At 46.6% G+C, this 19,396-nt stretch overlaps 1 protein-coding gene across 2 annotated transcripts in view; it reads left to right on the top strand.

Annotated features, from left to right (window-relative positions):
• The first annotated feature begins 16,809 nt into the window (after nt 1-16,809).
• The window catches only part of LOC115125639 (mucin-2-like), a 58,589-nt gene continuing 56,002 nt past the window's right edge, over nt 16,810-19,396 (top strand). The window contains exons 1-2 of one of the 2 annotated variants that reach the window (XM_065004890.1): nt 16,810-17,210; nt 18,061-18,350. In XM_065004890.1, coding sequence (XP_064860962.1) covers nt 18,185-18,350 — 166 coding nt within the window. In that variant the 5' untranslated portion in view covers nt 16,810-17,210; nt 18,061-18,184. Of the gene's footprint in view, nt 17,211-17,917; nt 18,351-19,396 lie in introns of both variants that reach the window. The other variant, XM_065004889.1, reaches the window with a different exon arrangement.

Raw genomic sequence — 19,396 nt, 5'->3', positions numbered from 1 at the left:
TATTGCTCTCTTTCACAGCGCCCCTTCATCCAAAAACAATGACCTCCCAATATCTGGTCAGTCATAATAGAGAATAACAAAGGCCTAATTACACTTCCCTGGAGGGTACCATTCTCTACCTCGTAGCGTTTTGACATGGAGCTCCTCACCCTCACTTGTATTTATTGTCCAAAAAGTCCTTCATCCAGTTAAAAAAAAACTTCCTCCAACCCCCATGCTTTCCAGTTTGATATGCAGGCCCTCTTTCCACATATCATAGGCCTTCTCTACATCAAAGAAAATGGCTACCACCACCTCCTTATTTGCCTGTGCCTCCCATATAACTGACTAGAGTACAGGATCTGTCGTTTCCCTGCCCAGGATCTGTCGTTTCCCTGCCCAGGAGCTGTCGTTCCCCTGCCCAGGATCTATCGTTCCTGAACCCATTTGATTTGGTGACATTAGGCCTCTGCTCTCCAGGAAGTATGTCAGCCTTTCTGTTATCATCCTTTCCATAAGTTTACAGACATGAGGTGTCAATGCTATTCGCTTATAACTTGATGGATTAGTAGGATTTTTCCCAGGTTTCCGTTTCGGCACCCCTACTGCATGCTTCCAACTGTCAGACAGCTTCCCTTCCTGCAACACCCTATTGTAAAAGCCTAATACTTTTGTCATTGCGGTGTCACTGAGATGAGCCATCATGATGTAACACATCTAATCCTTTCCAGTAAATGTTACCCCAGCTTTAGCTATCACTTTCTTTATCTGATCCAATGTAAAAGGGGCATTGAATGCATCCTCCACCACCTCTCTCTGAACCAGAATCCCTGGACGCTCCCCTCTCCCCTCTCTTGTGCACGCTGTCACTCTGTCAGATTATTTGAGCTGTCCATCTTCACAAATGCCTGGGGTAACGTCTTTGCCTTCTCCATGTCTCTCACTGCAACAGTCTCCGCACTTTTCAGCACAGGGATGGATATCCCAATCTCTTCTGACCCCACTCATCCTCTCAATCATCCCCCATACCTCTCCCACAAGAGTAATCCTGCCTGTTTCCACAGAATCGACACCAATACTCCCTCTTAGCTGTCCTAATGGTTCTCCTTAATTCTACTTGAGCTTTTTTATACTGTATCATTTGCTGGTAGCTATGGGACCTTTTCAACATCTTGAAAGCCCTGTTCCTACTCTTCACAGCTTCTCTGCACTTCAGTCCACTAGGGAACTGCCTTCCTACTCCTCCCCCTGTACCCATGGGTATCACCTGCCTTCCTCCTTCTCCCCCCTGTACCCATGGGTATCATCTTGCAGCCTTGCAGCCCCTACTATCGCTTCTTATTGCATCATTCACTGTTTCTATATCTGCACTGAGATCCACCTGCAGTAGCTCCTGTTCACTCAACTCCTGAAACTGACCCCATTCCGCTTTCCGTTTTCCCTTTATTAAGGTGAAAACTTCAAACTTCAAACAATAAACCAACAACGAAAACGTGACATCAGTGGTGCAACAAACAGAATATCCCACAAAGCAGGTGAGAGAAAGGGCTTCCTAAATATGATCCCCAATTAGAGGCAGCGATTACCAGCTGCCTCTAATTGGGAACCATACAACCCAGCCACATAGAAAATCAATGACTAGAACACCCCCTAGTCACGCTCTGACCTAAACACCATAGAGAGCCGAGGGCTATGGTCAGGGCGTGACAACATGATTGGTTAGTGATCCCTACCAGTAAATTCCTCCCAACTACAGTGCCTTGCAAAAGTATTAATCTCCCTTGGCGTTTTTCTTATTTTGTTGCATTACAACCTGTAATATAAATGGATTTTTATATGGATTTCATGTAATGGACATACACAAAATAGTCCAAATTGGTGAAGTTAAATGAAAAAATAAATCTTGTTTAAAAAAAAAATAATAATATAAAACGGAAAAGTGGTGCGTGGACAGTCCGGAAACCTCCTACGACGGTCCACAGTCCGGAAACCTCCTACGACGGTCCACAGTCCGGAAACCTCCTACGACGGTCCACAGTCCGGACACCTCCTACGACGGTCCACAGTCCGGAACCTCCTACGACGGTCCACAGTCCGGAAACCTCCTACGACGGTCCACAGTCCGGAACCTCCTACGACGGTCCACAGTCCGAAACCTCCTGACGACGGTCCACAGTCCGAACCTCCTACGACGGTCCACAGTCCGGAACCTCCTACGACGGTCCACAGTCCGAACCTCCTGACGGTCCACAGTCCGGAACCTCCTGAACCTCCCGACGGTCCACAGTCCTGAACCTCCTGACGGTCCACAGTCCGGAACCTCCTCCGGAACCTCTGACGGTCCACAGTCCGGAACCTCCTACGACGGTCCACAGTCCGGAACCTCCTACGACGGTCCACAGTCCGGAAACCTCCTACGACGGTCCACAGTCCGGAACCTCCTACGACGGTCCACAGTCCGGAACCTCCTACGACGGTCCACAGTCCGGAACCTCCTACGACGGTCCACAGTCCGGAAACCTCCTACGAAGGTCCACAGTCCGGAACCTCCTACGACGGTCCACAGTCCGGAAACCTCCTACGACGGTCCACAGTCCGAAACCTCCTCCGAACCTCCTACGACGGTCCACAGTCCGAAACCTCCTGGTCCACAGGTCCACAGTCCGGAACCTCCTACGACGGTCCACAGTCCGGAACCTCCTACGACGGTCCACGGTCCGGAACCTCCTGAGACGGTCCACGGTCCGGAACCTCCTGAGACGGTCCACGGTCCGGAACCTCCTGAGACGGTCCACGGTCCGGAACTTCCTGAGACTGTCCACGGTCCGGAACCTCCTGAGACGGTCCACGGTCCGGAACCTCCTGAGACGGTCCACGGTCCGGAACCACCAGCGACGGTCCACGGTCCGGAACCACCAGCGACGGTCCACGGTCCGGAACCACCAGCGACGGTCCACGGTCCGGAACCACCAGCGACGGTCCACGGTCCGGAACCACCAGCGACGGTCCACGGTCCGGAACCACCAGCGACGGTCCACGGTCCGGAACCACCAGCGACGGTCCACGGTCCGGAACCACCAGCGACGGTCCACGGTCCGGAACCACCAGCGACGGTCCACGGTCCGGAACCACCAGCGACGGTCGGCGGTCCGGAACCACCAGCGACGGTCGGCGGTCCGGAGCCTCCAGCGACGGTCTGCGGTCCAGAGCCTTCGGGGGGGGGGGGGAGTTCCCAGTCCAGAGCCTTCAGGGGGAAGTTCCCAGTCCAGAGCCTCTGGTGACGATCTACGGCCCGGGTCCTCCGGTGTTGATCCACGGTCCGGAGCCTCCGGCGACAATCCACGGTCCAGTGCCTCCGGCGACGATCCACGGTCTGGAGTCCCCAGCGACGATCTACGATCCGGTTCCTCCGGCAATGACCCAAGGTCCAGTTCCTCCGGCGACGATCCACGGTCCGGTTCCTCCGGCGACGAGCCACGGTCCGGAGCTTCCGGAGACGATCCCCGCACCAGAGCCGCCATGGACGTTGATGTATCTGCGAGCGGAGTGGGTACTTCGCCCCGCACCAGAGCTGCCCCCGACAGTAGATGCCCACCCGGACCCTCCTCTATTGAGTCAGGTTTTGCCGTCGGAGTCCGCACCTTTGGGGGGGTACTGTCACGCCCTGACTATAGAGAGCTTATTTTATTCTCTATGTTTGTTGGGGTGTGAAAGTGACGAGGGTGTGTTATCTAGGTGATTAATGATCTATGTTGGCCTGATATGGTTCCCAATCAGAGGCAGCTGTTTATCGTTGTCTCTGATTGGGGATCATATTTAGACAGCCATTTCCCCATTGTGCTTTGTGGGATCTTAACTATGTATAGTTGCCTGTGAGCACTATAGCAGCTTCACGTTTTGTTTTGCATTTATTGTTTTCAATGAGTTTCACTTCAAGATAAAGAGGATGGAATCACACCACGCTGCATCTTGGTCCACTCATTATAAAGATCGTTACAAAAGGTAACACTGCTCCCACTGCCACCCTATCTCTACGGACTGCAACGTAACCTTGTAATACAAAATCTAGAGTATGTTTAAGCCATGTGTCCTGGAGACATATCACATCAGGTTTAGCTGGTAAATCCTCAAGAAACTGTGTATTGTTTCTTTCAACAATGACAAGCCACCAGGGTCTGACAACTTGGATGAAAAAATTACTGAAGATAATAGTGGACAATATTGCTACTCCTATTTGCCATATCTTCAATCTAAGCCTACTAGAAAGTGTGTGCACTCAGACTTGGAAGGAAGCTAAAGTAATTCCGCTACCCAATGGTAGTACAGCCCCCTTTACAGGCTCAAATATCCAGCCTGTTACCAACCCTTAGTAAACTTTTGGAAAAAATGGTGTTTGACCAGATACATGCTATTTTACTGTAAACAAATTGACAACAGACTTTCAGCACGCTTATAAGGACAATTCAACAAGCACATCACTTACACAAATAACTGATGATTGTCGAGAAAATTATGATAAAAAGATTGTGGGAGCTGTTTCGTTAGATTTCAGTCCTGCTTTTTACATTATTTTGGGAAAAACGTATGTGTTATGGCTTTACGTCCCCTGCTATATTGCAGATAAAGCGTTACCTGTCTAACAGAACACATGGGGTGCTCTTAAATGAAAGCCTTTCCAAAAACAACTCCAGGTAGAATCAGGAATTCCCCCAGGCAGCTGTCTAGGCCCCTTACTTTCATCCATCCTTACTAATGACATGCCACTGACCTTGAGTAAAGCCAGTGTGGCTATGTATGCAGATAACTCAACACTATACACATCAGCTAGTGAAATCACTGCAACACTGAACAAAGAGCTGCAGTTAGTTTAAGAATGGGTGGCAAGGAATAAGTTAGTCCAAAAACATTTCAGAAACCCAAAGCATTGTATTTGGGACAAATCATTCACTAAACCATAAACCTCAACTAAAACTTGTAATCAATAATGTGGAAATTGAGCAAGTTGAGGTTACTAAAATGCTTGGAGTAACTATTGTTCAGTCGTGTGGTCAGCTGCCACAAAAAGGACCTCTGAAAATTACAACTGGCTCAGAAGAGGGCAGCACGGCTGGCCCTTAAATGTACACCGAGAGGTAACGTTAATCATATGTACATACATTTGTGGATCAAAGTGGAGGAGAGATTGACTTTATCATGAATTGTTTTTGTTAGAAGTGTTGACAAGCTGAATGTACCGAGGTGTCTGTTCAAACATGTAACTCTATTCCACATAAGGTAACTGATGCAAGCAGTGGAATCGGAATTTAAAAAACATATATAAAAATACACCTTCTGGAACAGCAGGGACTGTGAAGAGACACCCACAGGCACAGACACACATGCAAATGATAAGACACATACTCTACACACACGTACACATGGATGTTGTATTGTAAATATGTGGTGGTGGAGTGGTGGTCTGAGGGAACACACTGAATGTGCTGGATAAGGTGTTGTGGCATGTAATGCAAGTAGTATTTTAAACTGTATTTAACTGTCTTATGTTGCTGGACCCCGGGAAGAGTAGCTGTTGACAGTGTCGCGGTAGGGGATTTTGCTATAGGACCGTTAAGGTACTCCCGTCGAGAGTGATACTCAAGTTCTTATGTCACCCGGCTAACAGGTGACTCACAGGCCCGCCGGACTGGCCTGGTTATGTATCCTGCCCTTTTATTTGGAGATTAGCCTTATGTGGTGCCGTTAGGCGTGTTTCGGGATCTTAGATAATATCAATCAGACTTAGACTACCTCTTCCCTGTGGTACCTTTACCAGGCATCTTTAGTTCCCAAAGAGTAGGCTCTTTATCTCGCCGTTGCTCTTATAGGGTTCCCAAAGAGTAGGCTCTTTAACTCGCCGTTGCTCTATAGGGTTCCCAAAGAGTAGACTCTTTAACTCGCCGTTGCTCTATAGGGTTCCCAAAGAGTAGACTCTTTAACTCGCCGTTGCTCTTATAGGGTTCCCAAAGAGTAGGCTCTTTAACTCGCCGTTGCTCTTATAGGGTTCCCAAAGAGTAGGCTCTTTAACTCGCCGTTGCTCTATAGGGTTCCCAAAGAGTAGGCTCTTTAACTCGCCGTTGCTCTATAGGGTTCCCAAAGAGTAGGCTCTTTAACTCGCCGTTGCTCTATAGGGTTCCCAAAGAGTAGGCTCTTTAACTCACCGTTGCTCTATAGGGTTCCCAAAGAGTAGGCTCTTTAACTCACCGTTGCTCTATAGGGTTCCCAAAGAGTAGGCTCTTTAACTCGCCGTTGCTCTATAGGGTTCCCAAAGAGTAGGCTCTTTAACTCGCCGTTGCTCTTATAGGGTTCCCAAAGAGTAGGCTCTTTAACTCGCCGTTGCTCTTGTAGGGTTCCCAAAGAGTAGGCTCTTTAACTCGCCGTTGCTCTTATAGGGTTCCCAAAGAGTAGGCTCTTTAACTCGCCGTTGCTCTTGTAGGGTTCCCAAAGTGTAGGCTCTTTATCTCGCCTTTGCTCTTATAGGGTTCCCAATCACTCTAGTATCTAGACAAACGATTTACGATTTAATGCCTAAACCCGTCGGTTAGTACTGCTTGAATATTAATACAGAGTAACTTTGCTTTTTACAATATAAATGAGTTGGCTGTCCAATCCTTTAAATTGTCTTTTGTGTAGAAACTAGACTTGTTCCCCTAGAACGGGAGCATCAGAGGCGTTCTCTCCCCTAGGGTTTTGGGTCTAGTTTCTACTTTTTATTCAATGTTTGCAAGTCACACAGTTGTACATGTTATTACAGTTTTTCTTTGTCCCTAATCTATAACATCAACAATCATCAAAACAATTACTACTATTAATGTATTACAACAAGCGGTTAATTACCTTAGCGCAGGTTGACCTGGTTGGTCCCCAAAGAGTATGTTCTTCCACTCACAATTTCTCCAGAGGCTTATCCAATCACTTAGTATCTGTTTCTCCTACTAGAAGTTTGTACTATGATTTACTGATTAGTGAAGAGAACTGTTCTAGACAACAACAAAAAACTTATAACACCACTGTTGCTATTCATCCACTTTGGATAGGAGGTTGATTTATTCAGCACGAGGAGTGTGGAGGGTATTTGTCTCAGTATGTCTCGTTCAGAAATCAGAAGTCAAGAGATACAATTGTTCTAGAGCATGAAAGTCAGATATGACCTTTTAGGTTGATGATAGTTGCAGTATCACGAGCTGCTTGAGTTTGAGAGCCTTCTCATGCTGTTTAGCAGCATCACCACCACCAAACTTCCATCACGAAAACTCTTGGCAGACACAACTTCTCCTGCTTTACTCTTCAAATCACAAGCCAATGTCATCAGATTTACCGCTGTGACTCCACCATTGTCCTTAAACTTCACCAACACCTTGAACTCCACGTCTCTCCATACAATACTGTGAACCAAACCTCCCTGAACACTACTCTCCCCTCATCACTACTCTCCCTCATCACTACTCTCCCTAATCACTACTCTCCCCTCATCACTACTCTCCCCTCATCACTACTCTCCCCTCATCACTACTCTCCCCTCATCACTACTCTCCCCTCATCACTACTCTCCCCTGAACACTACTCTCCCCTCATCACTACTCTCCCCTCATCACTACTCTCCCCTCATCACTACTCTCCCCTCATCACTACTCTCCCCTGAACACTACTCTCCCCTCATCACTACTCTCCCCTCATCACTACTCTCCCCTCATCACTACTCTCCCTGAACACTACTCCCCTCATCACTACTCTCCCCTCATCACTACTCTCCCTCATCCCCTCATCACTACTCTCCCCTCATCACTACTCTCCCCTCATCACTACTCTCCCTCATCACTACTCTCCCCTCATCACTACTCTCCCCTCATCACTACTCTCCCCTCAACACTACTCTCCCCTCATCACTACTCTCCCTCATCACTACTCTCCCCTCATCACTACTCTCCCCTCATCACTACTCTCCCTCATCACTACTCTCCCTCATCACTACTCTCCCCTCATCACTACTCTCCCTCATCACTACTCTCCCTCATCACTACTCTCCTCATCACTACTCTCCCCCTCATCACTACTCTCCCATCACTACTCTCCTCATCACTACTCTCCTCATCACTACTCTCCCTCATCACTACTCTCCCCTCATCACTACTCTCCCCTCATCACTCTCTCCCCTCATCACTACTCTCCCCTCATCACTACTCTCCCTCATCACTACTCTCCCTCATCACTACTCTCCCCATCTACTCTGAACACTACTCTCCCCTCATCACTACTCTCCCCTCATCACTACTCTCCTCATCACTACTCTCCCTCATCACTACTCTCCCTCATCACTACTCTCCCTGAACACACTACTCTCCCCTCACTACTCTCCCCTCATCACTACTCTCCCCCTCATCACTACTCTCCCCTCATCACTACTCTCCCCTCATCACTACTCTCCCCTCATCACTACTCTCCCCTGAACAAAATATCCTCGGTCTTCCTCTTCTTCATATCTACTTGCCCTACTCTTCCTCCACCTTTTTCCCCTCCACTGCTACACTCCATCCAATCCTCCTCAACCCCTAACCCCTCCTAACTTTCCATCCATCTCTGCTACACTCCATCCAATTCTCCTCAACCCCTAACCCCTCCTAACTTTCCATCCATCTCTGCTACACTCCATCCAATTCTCCTCAACCCCTAACCCCTCCTAACTTTCCATCCATCTCTGCTACAGTCACAGCTCGGTGTTACTCAACCGGGTCAACATTTTAAAAACCTGTGGTTTTCCAATCCGAATCAGACACTGTTGATTCACAAACCTGACACCAATGTGATTTGTTGATTGCTTGCTTGCTAATAATCTTGTAGACCAGACACTTCCGGCCATGCAATTAGGGGAGAAGGGTGCAATTGCAGCCCGCAATTCGGGGCACGCCTGCATTCCGGCATCTGCAAGAACCTCTCTTTAAACTTCTATTGGTCGGGCCTCCTGGGTGGCGCTGTGGTTAAGGGCGCTGTACTGCAGCGCCAGCTGTGCCACCAGAGACTCTGGGTTCGCGACCGGGAGGTCTGTGGGGCGACGCACAATTGGCCTAGCGTCGTCTGGGTTGGGGAGGGTTTGGCCGGTAGGGATATCCTTGTCTCATCGCGCACCAGCGACTCCTGTAGCGGGCCGGGCACAGTGCACGCCAACCAAGGTTGCCAGGTGCACAGTGTTGCTTCTGTCTACTGTGTACCAGAGTAGCTAGCCGGAGGCGGTGGTGACTGGTAGACCGTGTCCTTCGCCCCCGCCTGTCGGGCACTGTTTTCCCGCAGTTCTGTTAACAGGTGAGAATGGCGCTGGAATGTATAGCGGATGTTTTAAGGGCATCTGACTAATTCAGCTATTTTGTGTATTTTTGTCCACCTTTCTGCCATCCTTTCCTATGACCAAAAATTGTTTTTGGACATCAGAGCATCACTAACCTCGATTTGGATGAAGATTTCTACTTCAATGAGTTGGCGGGACAGGACATACTCTCACCCCGGACCAGGCCTTATTCCCTGACACACGGAAGAGAAAGAGATGGTGATATAGAAGCCGACGTGAGGGTACCCTGATGAAACTACGGAGGCAAGTAAATAATTTGCCTCCACCCTATTCTATTGGCGAATGTACAATTACAGGAGAACAAACTGAATGAGCTCCTTTTGAGAATGTCCTATCAACGGGACCTGAAGAACCACAATATCCTGAACAAGGACATGGATATTATTCTAGCTGGTTTTTCTATGCATCAGAAAGACTGAACGGCAGCGTCAAGTAAGCTCAAGGGTGAAGGTGTGTGTCTCTTTGGAACAGCTGGAAGGTAGTATATGGGGCTTTGGTGACAAAACAGTGGCACAATTTCCTGTCTTAGGTCAGTTAGGGTCACCGCTTTATTTTAAGAATGTGAAATAATACTAGTAGAGAGTGATTTTATTTCAGCTTTTATTTCTTTCATCACATTCACAGTAGGTCAGAAGTTTACATACACTCAATTAGTATTTGGTAGCATTGCCTTTAAATTGGTTAACTTGGGTCAAACGTTTTGGGTAGTCTTCCACAAGCTTCCCATATTAAGTTGGGTGAATTTTGGCCCATTCCTCCTGACAAAGCTGGTGTAACCGAGTCAGGTTTGTAGGCCTCCTTGCTCGCACACTCTGTTTCAGTTCTGCCCACAAATTTTCTATAGGTTTGAGGTCACGGCTTTGTGATGGCCACTCCAATACCTTGACTTTGTTGTCCTTAAGCCATTTTGCCACAACTTTGGAAGTATGCTTGGGGTCATTGTCCATTTGGAAGACCCATTTGTGACCAAGCTTTAACTTCCTGACTGATGTCTTGGGATGTTGCTTCAATATATCCACATAATTGTCCACCCTCATGATGCCATCTATTTTCTGAAGTGCACCAGTCCCTCCTGCAGCAAAGCACCCCCACAACAAGATGCTGCCACCCCTGTGGTTCACGGTTGGGATGGTGTTCTTCGGCTTGCAAGCGTCCCCCTTTTTCATCCAAACATAACAATGGTCATTTTGGCCTAACAGTTCTATTTTTGTTCCAAAAAGTACGATCTTTGTCCCCATGTGCAGTTACAAACCGTAGTCTGGCTTTTTTATGTCGGTTTTGGAGCACTGGCTTCTTCCTTGCTGAGCGGCCTTTCAGGTTATGTCGATATTGGACTCGTTTTACTGTGGATATAGATCATTTTGTACCTGTTTCCTCCAGCATCTTCACAAGGTCATTTGCTGTTGTCCTGGGATTGATTTGCACTTTTCGCACCAAAGTACGTTCATCTCTAGGAAACAGAACACATCTCCTTCCTGAGCGGTGTGACGGCTGCGTGGTCCCAAGCTTCCAAAGCCATGACATCATTTTATAGAATTTTCCAAGTTTTTTAAAGGCACAGTCAACTTAGTGTATGTCAACTTCTGACCCACTGGAATTGTGATACAGTAAATTATAAGTGAAATAATCCATCTGTAAACAATTGTTGGAAAAATGTACTGGTCATGCACAAAGTAGATGTCCTAACCGACTTCCTAAATCTATAGTTTGATAACAGGAAATGTGTGCAGTGGTTGAAAAATGAGTTCTATGTGTATGTAAACTTCCGACTTCAACTGTACCTTTAAACAGGTTAACATTCACAAGGTCGCAAGGCCAGACGGATTACCAGGACAGGTACTTAGAGTATGCGCCGACCAGCTGGCAAGCTTCCAGACCACCATAGATCCACAGATGACACAATCTCTATTGCACGCCAAGCTGCCCTTTCCCACTTGGACAAAAGGAACACGACTTCAAAAGCATTATTAAGTTTGCAGATGACACGGCGGTGGTAGGCCTGATCACCGACAACGATGAGACAGCCTATAGGGATGCAGTCAGAGACCTGGTGGTGCGGCGCCAGGACAACAACCTCTCTCTCCCTCAACGCCAGCAAGGCTGTAGTGGAGCGGGTTGATAGCTTCAAGTTCCTCAGTGCCCACATCACTAAGGATCTATCATAGTCCTAAAACAGCAACACAGTCATGGAGAGGGCACGACAATGCCTCTTCCCCCTCACGAGACTGAAAAGATTTGGCCTGGGCCCTCAGATCCTCAAAGATCTACATCCGATTGAGAGCATCTTGACTGCTGCATCACTGCTTGGTATGGCAAGAGCTTGCCATGCGACCGCAAGGCACTACAGACGGTAGTGGGAACGAGTTCCCTGCCTACCGGGAACACTATACCCGGTGGTGTTTGAGGAAGGCCCGAAAAATTGTCAAAGACTCCTGTCACCCAAGTCATAGACTGTTCTCTCTGCTATCGCATGGCAAGCGGTACTGATGCACCAAGTCTGGAACCAACAAGACCTTGAATAGATTCTACCCCTCAAGCCATAAGACTGATAAATAGTTAGTCCGGGTAGCTATGTGTTTAACTATTTAACTAAACTCAGCAAAAAAAGAAACATCCCTTTTTCAGGACCCCATCTTTCAAAAATAATTTGTACAAATCCAAATAACTTTACAGATCTTCATTGTAAAGGGTTTAAACACTGTTTCCCATGTTTGTTCAATGAACCATAAACAATTAATGAACATGCACCTGTGGAATGGTCGTAAAGACACTAACAGCTTACAGACGGTAGGCAATTAAGGTCACAGTTATGAAAACTTAGGACACTAAAGAGGCCTTTCTACTGACTCAAAAGAAATATGCCCAGTGTTCCTGCTCATCTGTGTGTACGTGCCTTAGGCATGCTGCAAGGAGGCATGAGAACTGCAGATGTGACCAGGGCAATAAATTGTAATGTCTATGTTGTGAGACGCCTAAGACAGCGCTACAGGGAGACGGGACATACAGCTGATCGTCCTCGCAGAGGCAGACCACGTGTAACACCTGCACAGGATCGGTAAATCCGAACCTCACACCTGCGGGACAGGTACAGGATGGCAACAACAACCTCTCGGGTTACACCATGAATGCACAATCCCTCCATCAGTGCACAGACTGTCCGCAATAGTTTGAGAGAGGCTGGACTGAGGGCTTGTAGGCCTGTTGTAAGGCAGGTCCTCACCAGACATCACCGGCAACAACATCACCTATGGGCACAAACCCACCGTTGCTGGATCAGACAGGACTGGCAAAAAGTGCTCTTCACTGATGAGTCGTGGTTTTGTCTCACCAGGGGTGATGGTCGGATTCGCGTTTATCGTCGAAGGAATGAGCGTTACACCAAGGCCTGTACTCTGGAGCGGGATCGATTTGGAGGTGGAGGGTCCGTCATGGTCTGGGGCAGTGTGTCACAGCATCATCGGACTGAGCTTGTTGTCATTGCAGGCAATCTCAACACTGTGCGTTACAGGAAAGACATCCTCCTCCCTCATGTGGTACACTTCCTGCAGGCTCATCCTGACATGACCCTCCAGCATGACAATGCCACCAGCCATACTGCTTGTTCTGTGCGTGATTTCCTGCAAGACAGGAATGTCAGTGTTCTGCCATGGCCAGTGAAGAGCCCGGATCTCAATCCCATTGAGCCCATCTGGGACCTGTTGGATCGGAGGGTGAGGGCTAGGGCCATCCCCCCCAGAAATGTCCGGGAACTTGCAGGTGCCTTGTTGGAAGAGTGGGGTAACATCTCGCAGCAAGAACTGACAAATCTGGTGCAGTCCACGAGGAGGAGATGCACTGCAGTACTTAATGTAGCTGGTGGCCACACTGACTGTTACTTTTCATTTTGACCCCCCCCCCCCCCTTTGTTCAGGGACACATTATTCAATTTCTGTTAGTCACATGTCTGTGGCACTTGTTCAGTTTATGTCTCAGTTGTTGAATCTTATGTTCATACAAATATTTACACATGTTAAGTTTGCTGAAAATAAACTCAGTTGACAGTGAGAGGATGTTTCTTTTTTTTGCTGTGTTTATTTGCATTGACCCTTTTTGTACTAACTTCTTTTACTTTCACGTTCTGCTACTGTTTACTCTCTGTTACTAATACTGTGCATTCTGAAAGTATTCAGGACAATTTACTTTTTCATATTGGAGACCTGAAAATAACTGTACAGGGACGCTCCCCATCCAACCTGACAGAGCTTGAGAGGATCTGCAGAGAAGAATGGGAGAAACTCCCCAAATACATGTGTGCCAAGCATGTAGCGTCATACCCAAGATGACTCCAGGCTGTAATTGCTACCAAAGGTGCTTCAACAAAGTTCTGAGATATAAGTGTCTGAATATTTATGTAAATGTGATATTTCAGTTTTGGATATATTTTAAATTTGCAAAAATGTATGGGGTATTGTGTGTAGATTGATGAGGGATTTAATACATTTTAGAGTAAGGCTGTTGCGTAACAAAATGTGGAAAGAGTCAAGTGGTCTGAATCCTTTCCGAATGCCCTGTATCAATTACCTCGTATGTGCTCATCAAGTCGGACTGGTACCCTCTGTATATAGCTAAGTTAACGTTACACATGGTGTATCTATTACCTCGTATGTGCTCATCAAGTCGGACTGGTACCCTCTGTATATAGCTAAGTTAACGTTACACACGGTGTATCTATTACCTCGTATGTGCTCATCAAGTCGGACTGGTACCCTCTGTATATAGCTAAGTTAACGTTACACACGGTGTATCTATTACCTCGTATGTGCTCATCAAGTCGGACTGGTACCCTCTGTATATAGCTAAGTTAACGTTACACACGGTCTATCTATTACCTCGTATGTGCTCATCAAGTCGGACTGGTACCCTCTGTATATAGCTAAGTTAACGTTACACAAGGTGTATCTATTACCTCGTATGTGCTCATCAAGTCGGACTGGTACCCTCTGTATATAGCTAAGTTAACGTTACACATGGTGTATCTATTACCTCGTATGTGCTCATCAAGTCGGACTGGTACCCTCTGTATATAGCTAAGTTAACGTTACACACGGTGTATCTATTACCTCGTATGTGCTCATCAAGTCGGACTGGTACCCTCTGTATATAGCTAAGTTAACGTTACACACGGTGTATCTATTACCTCGTATGTGCTCATCAAGTCGGACTGGTACCCTCTGTATATAGCTAAGTTAACGTTACACACGGTGTATCTATTACCTCGTATGTGCTCATCAAGTCGGACTGGTACCCTCTGTATATAGCTAAGTTAACGTTACACACGGTGTATCTATTACCTCGTATGTGCTCATCAAGTCGGACTGGTACCCTCTGTATATAGCTAAGTTAACGTTACACACGGTGTATCTATTACCTCGTATGTGCTCATCAAGTCGGACTGGTACCCTCTGTATATAGCTAAGTTAACGTTACACATGGTGTATCTATTACCTCGTATGTGCTCATCAAGTCGGACTGGTACCTTCTGTATATAGCTAAGTTAACGTTACACACGGTGTATCTATTACCTCGTATGTGCTCATCAAGTCGGACTGGTACCCTCTGTATATAGCTAAGTTAACGTTACACATGGTGTATCTATTACCTCGTATGTGCTCATCAAGTCGGACTGGTACCCTCTATATAGCTAAGTTAACGTTACACACAGTGTATCTATTACCTCGTATGTGCTCATCAAGTCGGACTGGTACCCTCTGTATATAGCTAAGTTAACGTTACACATGGTGTATCTATTACCTCGTATGTGCTCATCAAGTCGGACTGGTACCCTCTGTATATAGCTAAGTTAACGTTACACATGGTGTATCTATTACCTCGTATGTGCTCATCAAGTCGGACTGGTACCCTCTGCATATAGCTAAGTTAACGTTACACACGGTGTATCTATTAATCCTTGTCATTATTACGTGTCATTGCTTTTACATTATCTCTCTCTGCGCTGTTGGGAACCTGTTTTTACGAAGTATATGACGAAGAAAATTGGATCAAATGTAGAGGCAGAGGGGAGCGAAGGACACTGTGCTGTCCCTGTTGAGGACACCGGTACATGGGAGGCGGGGGCGAAAAAGTCTGCTAATACTTTTATTGAATCTTTTGACCAACAGGAATCACCGCATGCAGGAATGCCCCGAATTGCAGGCCACAATCACACACTATTGGATTAGGGGGGGAAGAGACTTTAAGGACACTGCCGACCTGCAAAACAACTAACCAACATCGAGCTTTAGCCAAACCTTAACCAAGCTCCTAACCCGTGGCAGGTAGCCTAGCGGTTAAGAGCCCTGGGCCAGTAACTGAAAGGTCTCCCGTTTTAATCCCTGAGTGGACTAGTTGAACATAATAATATGTTGATGTGCCCTTGAGTAAATAATAATGAGTAAGGCCCTTAACCTTTATTGCCACTGTAAGCCGCTCTGGATAAGCACATCTGCTAAATAGCCTAAAATGGGACCACAATTCTCAAATGAAATATCGGTTTGCAGGTCACGAGTGTCCATATAACATTTTCCAATTAGGGGACCCGGTTAGTTTAACGATGATGATGCTACACCCGAAAACCATTTGGGGACGGTACAAGATGGCTGTGTGAGTGGTCGCGTTAAACAGAGCTCCTGAAAACCTTTTGTTTTTAAACAAGCCCTAATTTGATTTGATAACCTGGAAAAATAAAAAAATAAACTCCCTGTAATTTTTTCAAATACAACCAGCAGATGGTGCAATTGGTTAAAGTAATTGGTTACGCTGCGACGTAAGGGACCTTGAGGAGTGATGCCTCCATAAAGCTGCCTCTGCTGATTTCAGTACAGTGTATATTTGGGAAACATCAGGTGCCTACTTGCTATCAGAGTTTCCCACCAAAGTAAGTACAGGAAAGCTTTACCACATACAGAAGACTGAATAATCCTACTGCACAATAGTCCATGGTTTGTATTTCAAATGTACCATTATTGTTTTTTAAATGGAATAATTTTTGGGCTTAACCTATTGATATCATTTTTCTAATCTGATGTGACTAAATCAGATCAATTGCAAATATGATGAAAAAAAGCTTAATTTACAGGCCTAGGTGTTTGTCCACCAGAGTGTGCTATTTACTTAGATTTGGAAGTGGGGTATTGTATTGATATTGGCATTTCTGAAGACAACTGTAGACTTATCTTATTCTATGTGTTGTTGTGTTTTGGAGTCAAGTGTTTTTTGTTGGTTAGTTTGGTATTTAGAAAGCGATAGAGAGGTTATACAGGAGTAGTGGAGTGGAGGGGGACGAAGCGGACCAATGGTCTGAGGACTATAGTTTTATGGGAGGAGGAGCTGTGTAGTCGGGGGAGGAACTGTGTAGTCAGGGGAAGAGGAGTGGTAGAGCTTTAGGGAAAAAAAGAAAAGAGGCTGAGTTTGAGGAGGAAAATGTGAGGAGTAAAATCACAATGTGCAGTTACATTTTTTTTTAAATCTATATTTTTAATAACTATACAATTGGTTGGGCAATAGAAACATGGTTTTCAAACAGCAGCTTGTTTTCATTTCTCTCTGCCTAACAGGATGCTGTTACTACATTTACAGCTAGGGTAACTGAGCTCTGTTTCCTGACTTTCTTTTTTTTCACCAAGATAATTAGTGTGTGTGTGTGTGTGTGTGTGGTGTGTGTGTGAGTGTGTGTGTGTGTGTTACGGAGAGAGAGTGAGAGACAGTTCATGGAATGCTGTGATGTCATCAGCTCAGTCATACACAAAGGCAAGGAGGAGGACACACAAGCACACTCGCTCGAATAGTTACTCTGCTGTGGAGCATCTGCACCCCCACTGTGAGTACATCCTACTTAAATAACATATCCGTTCTCTCACACATTCTGCTGAATTGTCTATTACAGAATGCCTCTCCTTTTCTGTCCTTTTTTCCCCCCACTAAGCGTTGAGTAGAAAGAAACCAATGTGTTTGCCAGCAGTGACAGTTCTCAGTCTCCGGCTACCTTTGTCTCCCTCCAAATGTTGCTTATGCTGTTTCCATTGTTAATATGACCACCATGCTAGGCATACATTCAGCCCCTCTGCTACAACAGCGTTCTGCTCATGCTGTCCTGGGATGTGACCCTGTAGTTTGGTTACAGCCCAATAACGGCCATGTTGAAATGGAGCAGCTGTCTCTTGGGAGTTTGAAAAAAAGGAAGGGGGGTTGGAAAGGGATGTGTGTGAAGGAGGAGGAAAAAACCCACCCATTCCTTTGGAATCGGTTCCCATCCAGAGTCAGACACACTCTCAGAGCCCTGCCATGGCTTGAGTGAGGAAAACAGGGTTTGATGGAGGGGAAAATAGATTACTGAGATTACTAAGAAATGAAAAAGAAGACAGTAAGTAGTGACATCTTAAGAGGAGAACAGATAAAGAAAACCAAGGCAAGAAAAACTGTCTAGGATAACTAAAGATAGCAGTAGGATTAGCATACAGTAGGGACTAGGCAGTGCCAATCATCTGCAGTGCAGACAGATGTGATGTAGCATTTTCCCTGAAGCAGAGTCTCCCAGTGATGGCTGCCTGACGAGGGCTGATGACGAATGACGTGTGTGTGTCGAGGGAGGAGGAAGTGTCAGCTCAGAGGACGACAGAGGAAGCAGTCTTCAGCTTGTGTGTGTGTGTGTGTGTGTGTGTTTGTGACAGACGAGCCCCGATCTTCTTCTTCTCCTCATGAGGCTCGTTTAGAAACCAACTCATCTTCAGGAAACTGTTGGCTTAAGGAGTCAGGACAGTACCCCTCCACCTCCAGCCCACCACCGCCGCCACCATGCTGCAGCAGATCTTAAAGGACATGTACATTGACCCAGATGTGTTGGAGGCCCTAAATGAGGACCAGAAAAAGACCCTGTTCCTGAAGATGAGAGAGGAGCAGGTGCGGCGCTGGACAGAACGTGAGGAGAAAGAAGCGGACCATAGGCCAAAGTCAAAGACAGGTACCAACTCCTCTCACGCACTCCTCTCTACCTTTTCTACTACATCTTCACGTACTGGGGCTGACAGGAGCCATAGTACCTATGTGCCAGAAAGTATCATTACCTGCTTATGAAATAAGCCTACAAACATGTTCCATTGAAACCTACCCACCTGGTCTTTCTGAAGCCAGGTACATTAGACAAGTCTTAGATACAGTGGGGAGAACAAGTATTTGATACACTGCCGAATTTGCAGGTTTTTCTACTTACAAAGCATGTAGAGGTCTGTAATTTTTTACCATAGGTACACTTCAACTGTGAGAGACGGAATCTAAAACAAATATCCAGAACATCACATTGTGTGATTTTTAAGTAATTAATTAGCATTTTATTGCATGACATAAGTATTTGATCACCTACCAACCAATAAGAATTTCGGCTCTCACAGACCTCCACACACTCAATCAAACAGTCTCCAACCTCTCCACAATGGCCAAGACCAGAGAGCTGTGTAAGGACATCAGGGATAAAATTGCAGACCTGCACAAGGCTGGGATGGGCTACAGGACAATGGGCAAGCAGCTTGGTGAGAGGGCAACTGTTGGCGCCATTATTAGAAAATGGAAGAAGTTCAAGATGACGGTCAATCACCCTCGGTCTGGGGATCGCAAGGTCCCCCTGCTCAAGACAGCGCATGTCCAGGCCCTGTCTGAAGTTTGCCCGATGACCATCTGGATGATCCAGAGAAGGAATGGGAGAAGGTCATGTGGTCTGATGCTTTTTGGTCTAAACTCCACTCGCTGTGTTTGGAGGAAGAAGAAAGATGAGTACAACCCAAAGAACACCATCCCAACCGTGACGTATGGAGGTGGAAACATCATTCTTTGGGGATGCTTTTCTGCAAAGGGGACAGGACAACTGCACCGTATTGAGGGGAGGATGGATGGGGCCATGTATTGCGAGATCTTGGCCAACAACTCCTTCCCCCAGTAAGAGCATTGAAGATGGGTTGTGGCTGGGTCTTCCAGCATGGCAACGACCCGAAACACACAGCCAGGGCAACTAAG

Source organism: Oncorhynchus nerka, linkage group LG19, assembly GCF_034236695.1.
Source record: "Oncorhynchus nerka isolate Pitt River linkage group LG19, Oner_Uvic_2.0, whole genome shotgun sequence".
Taxonomy (NCBI): domain Eukaryota; kingdom Metazoa; phylum Chordata; class Actinopteri; order Salmoniformes; family Salmonidae; genus Oncorhynchus; species Oncorhynchus nerka.
Note: the sequence above shows the minus strand (reverse complement) of the source record. Positions and strands in the feature narration are given on the sequence as shown.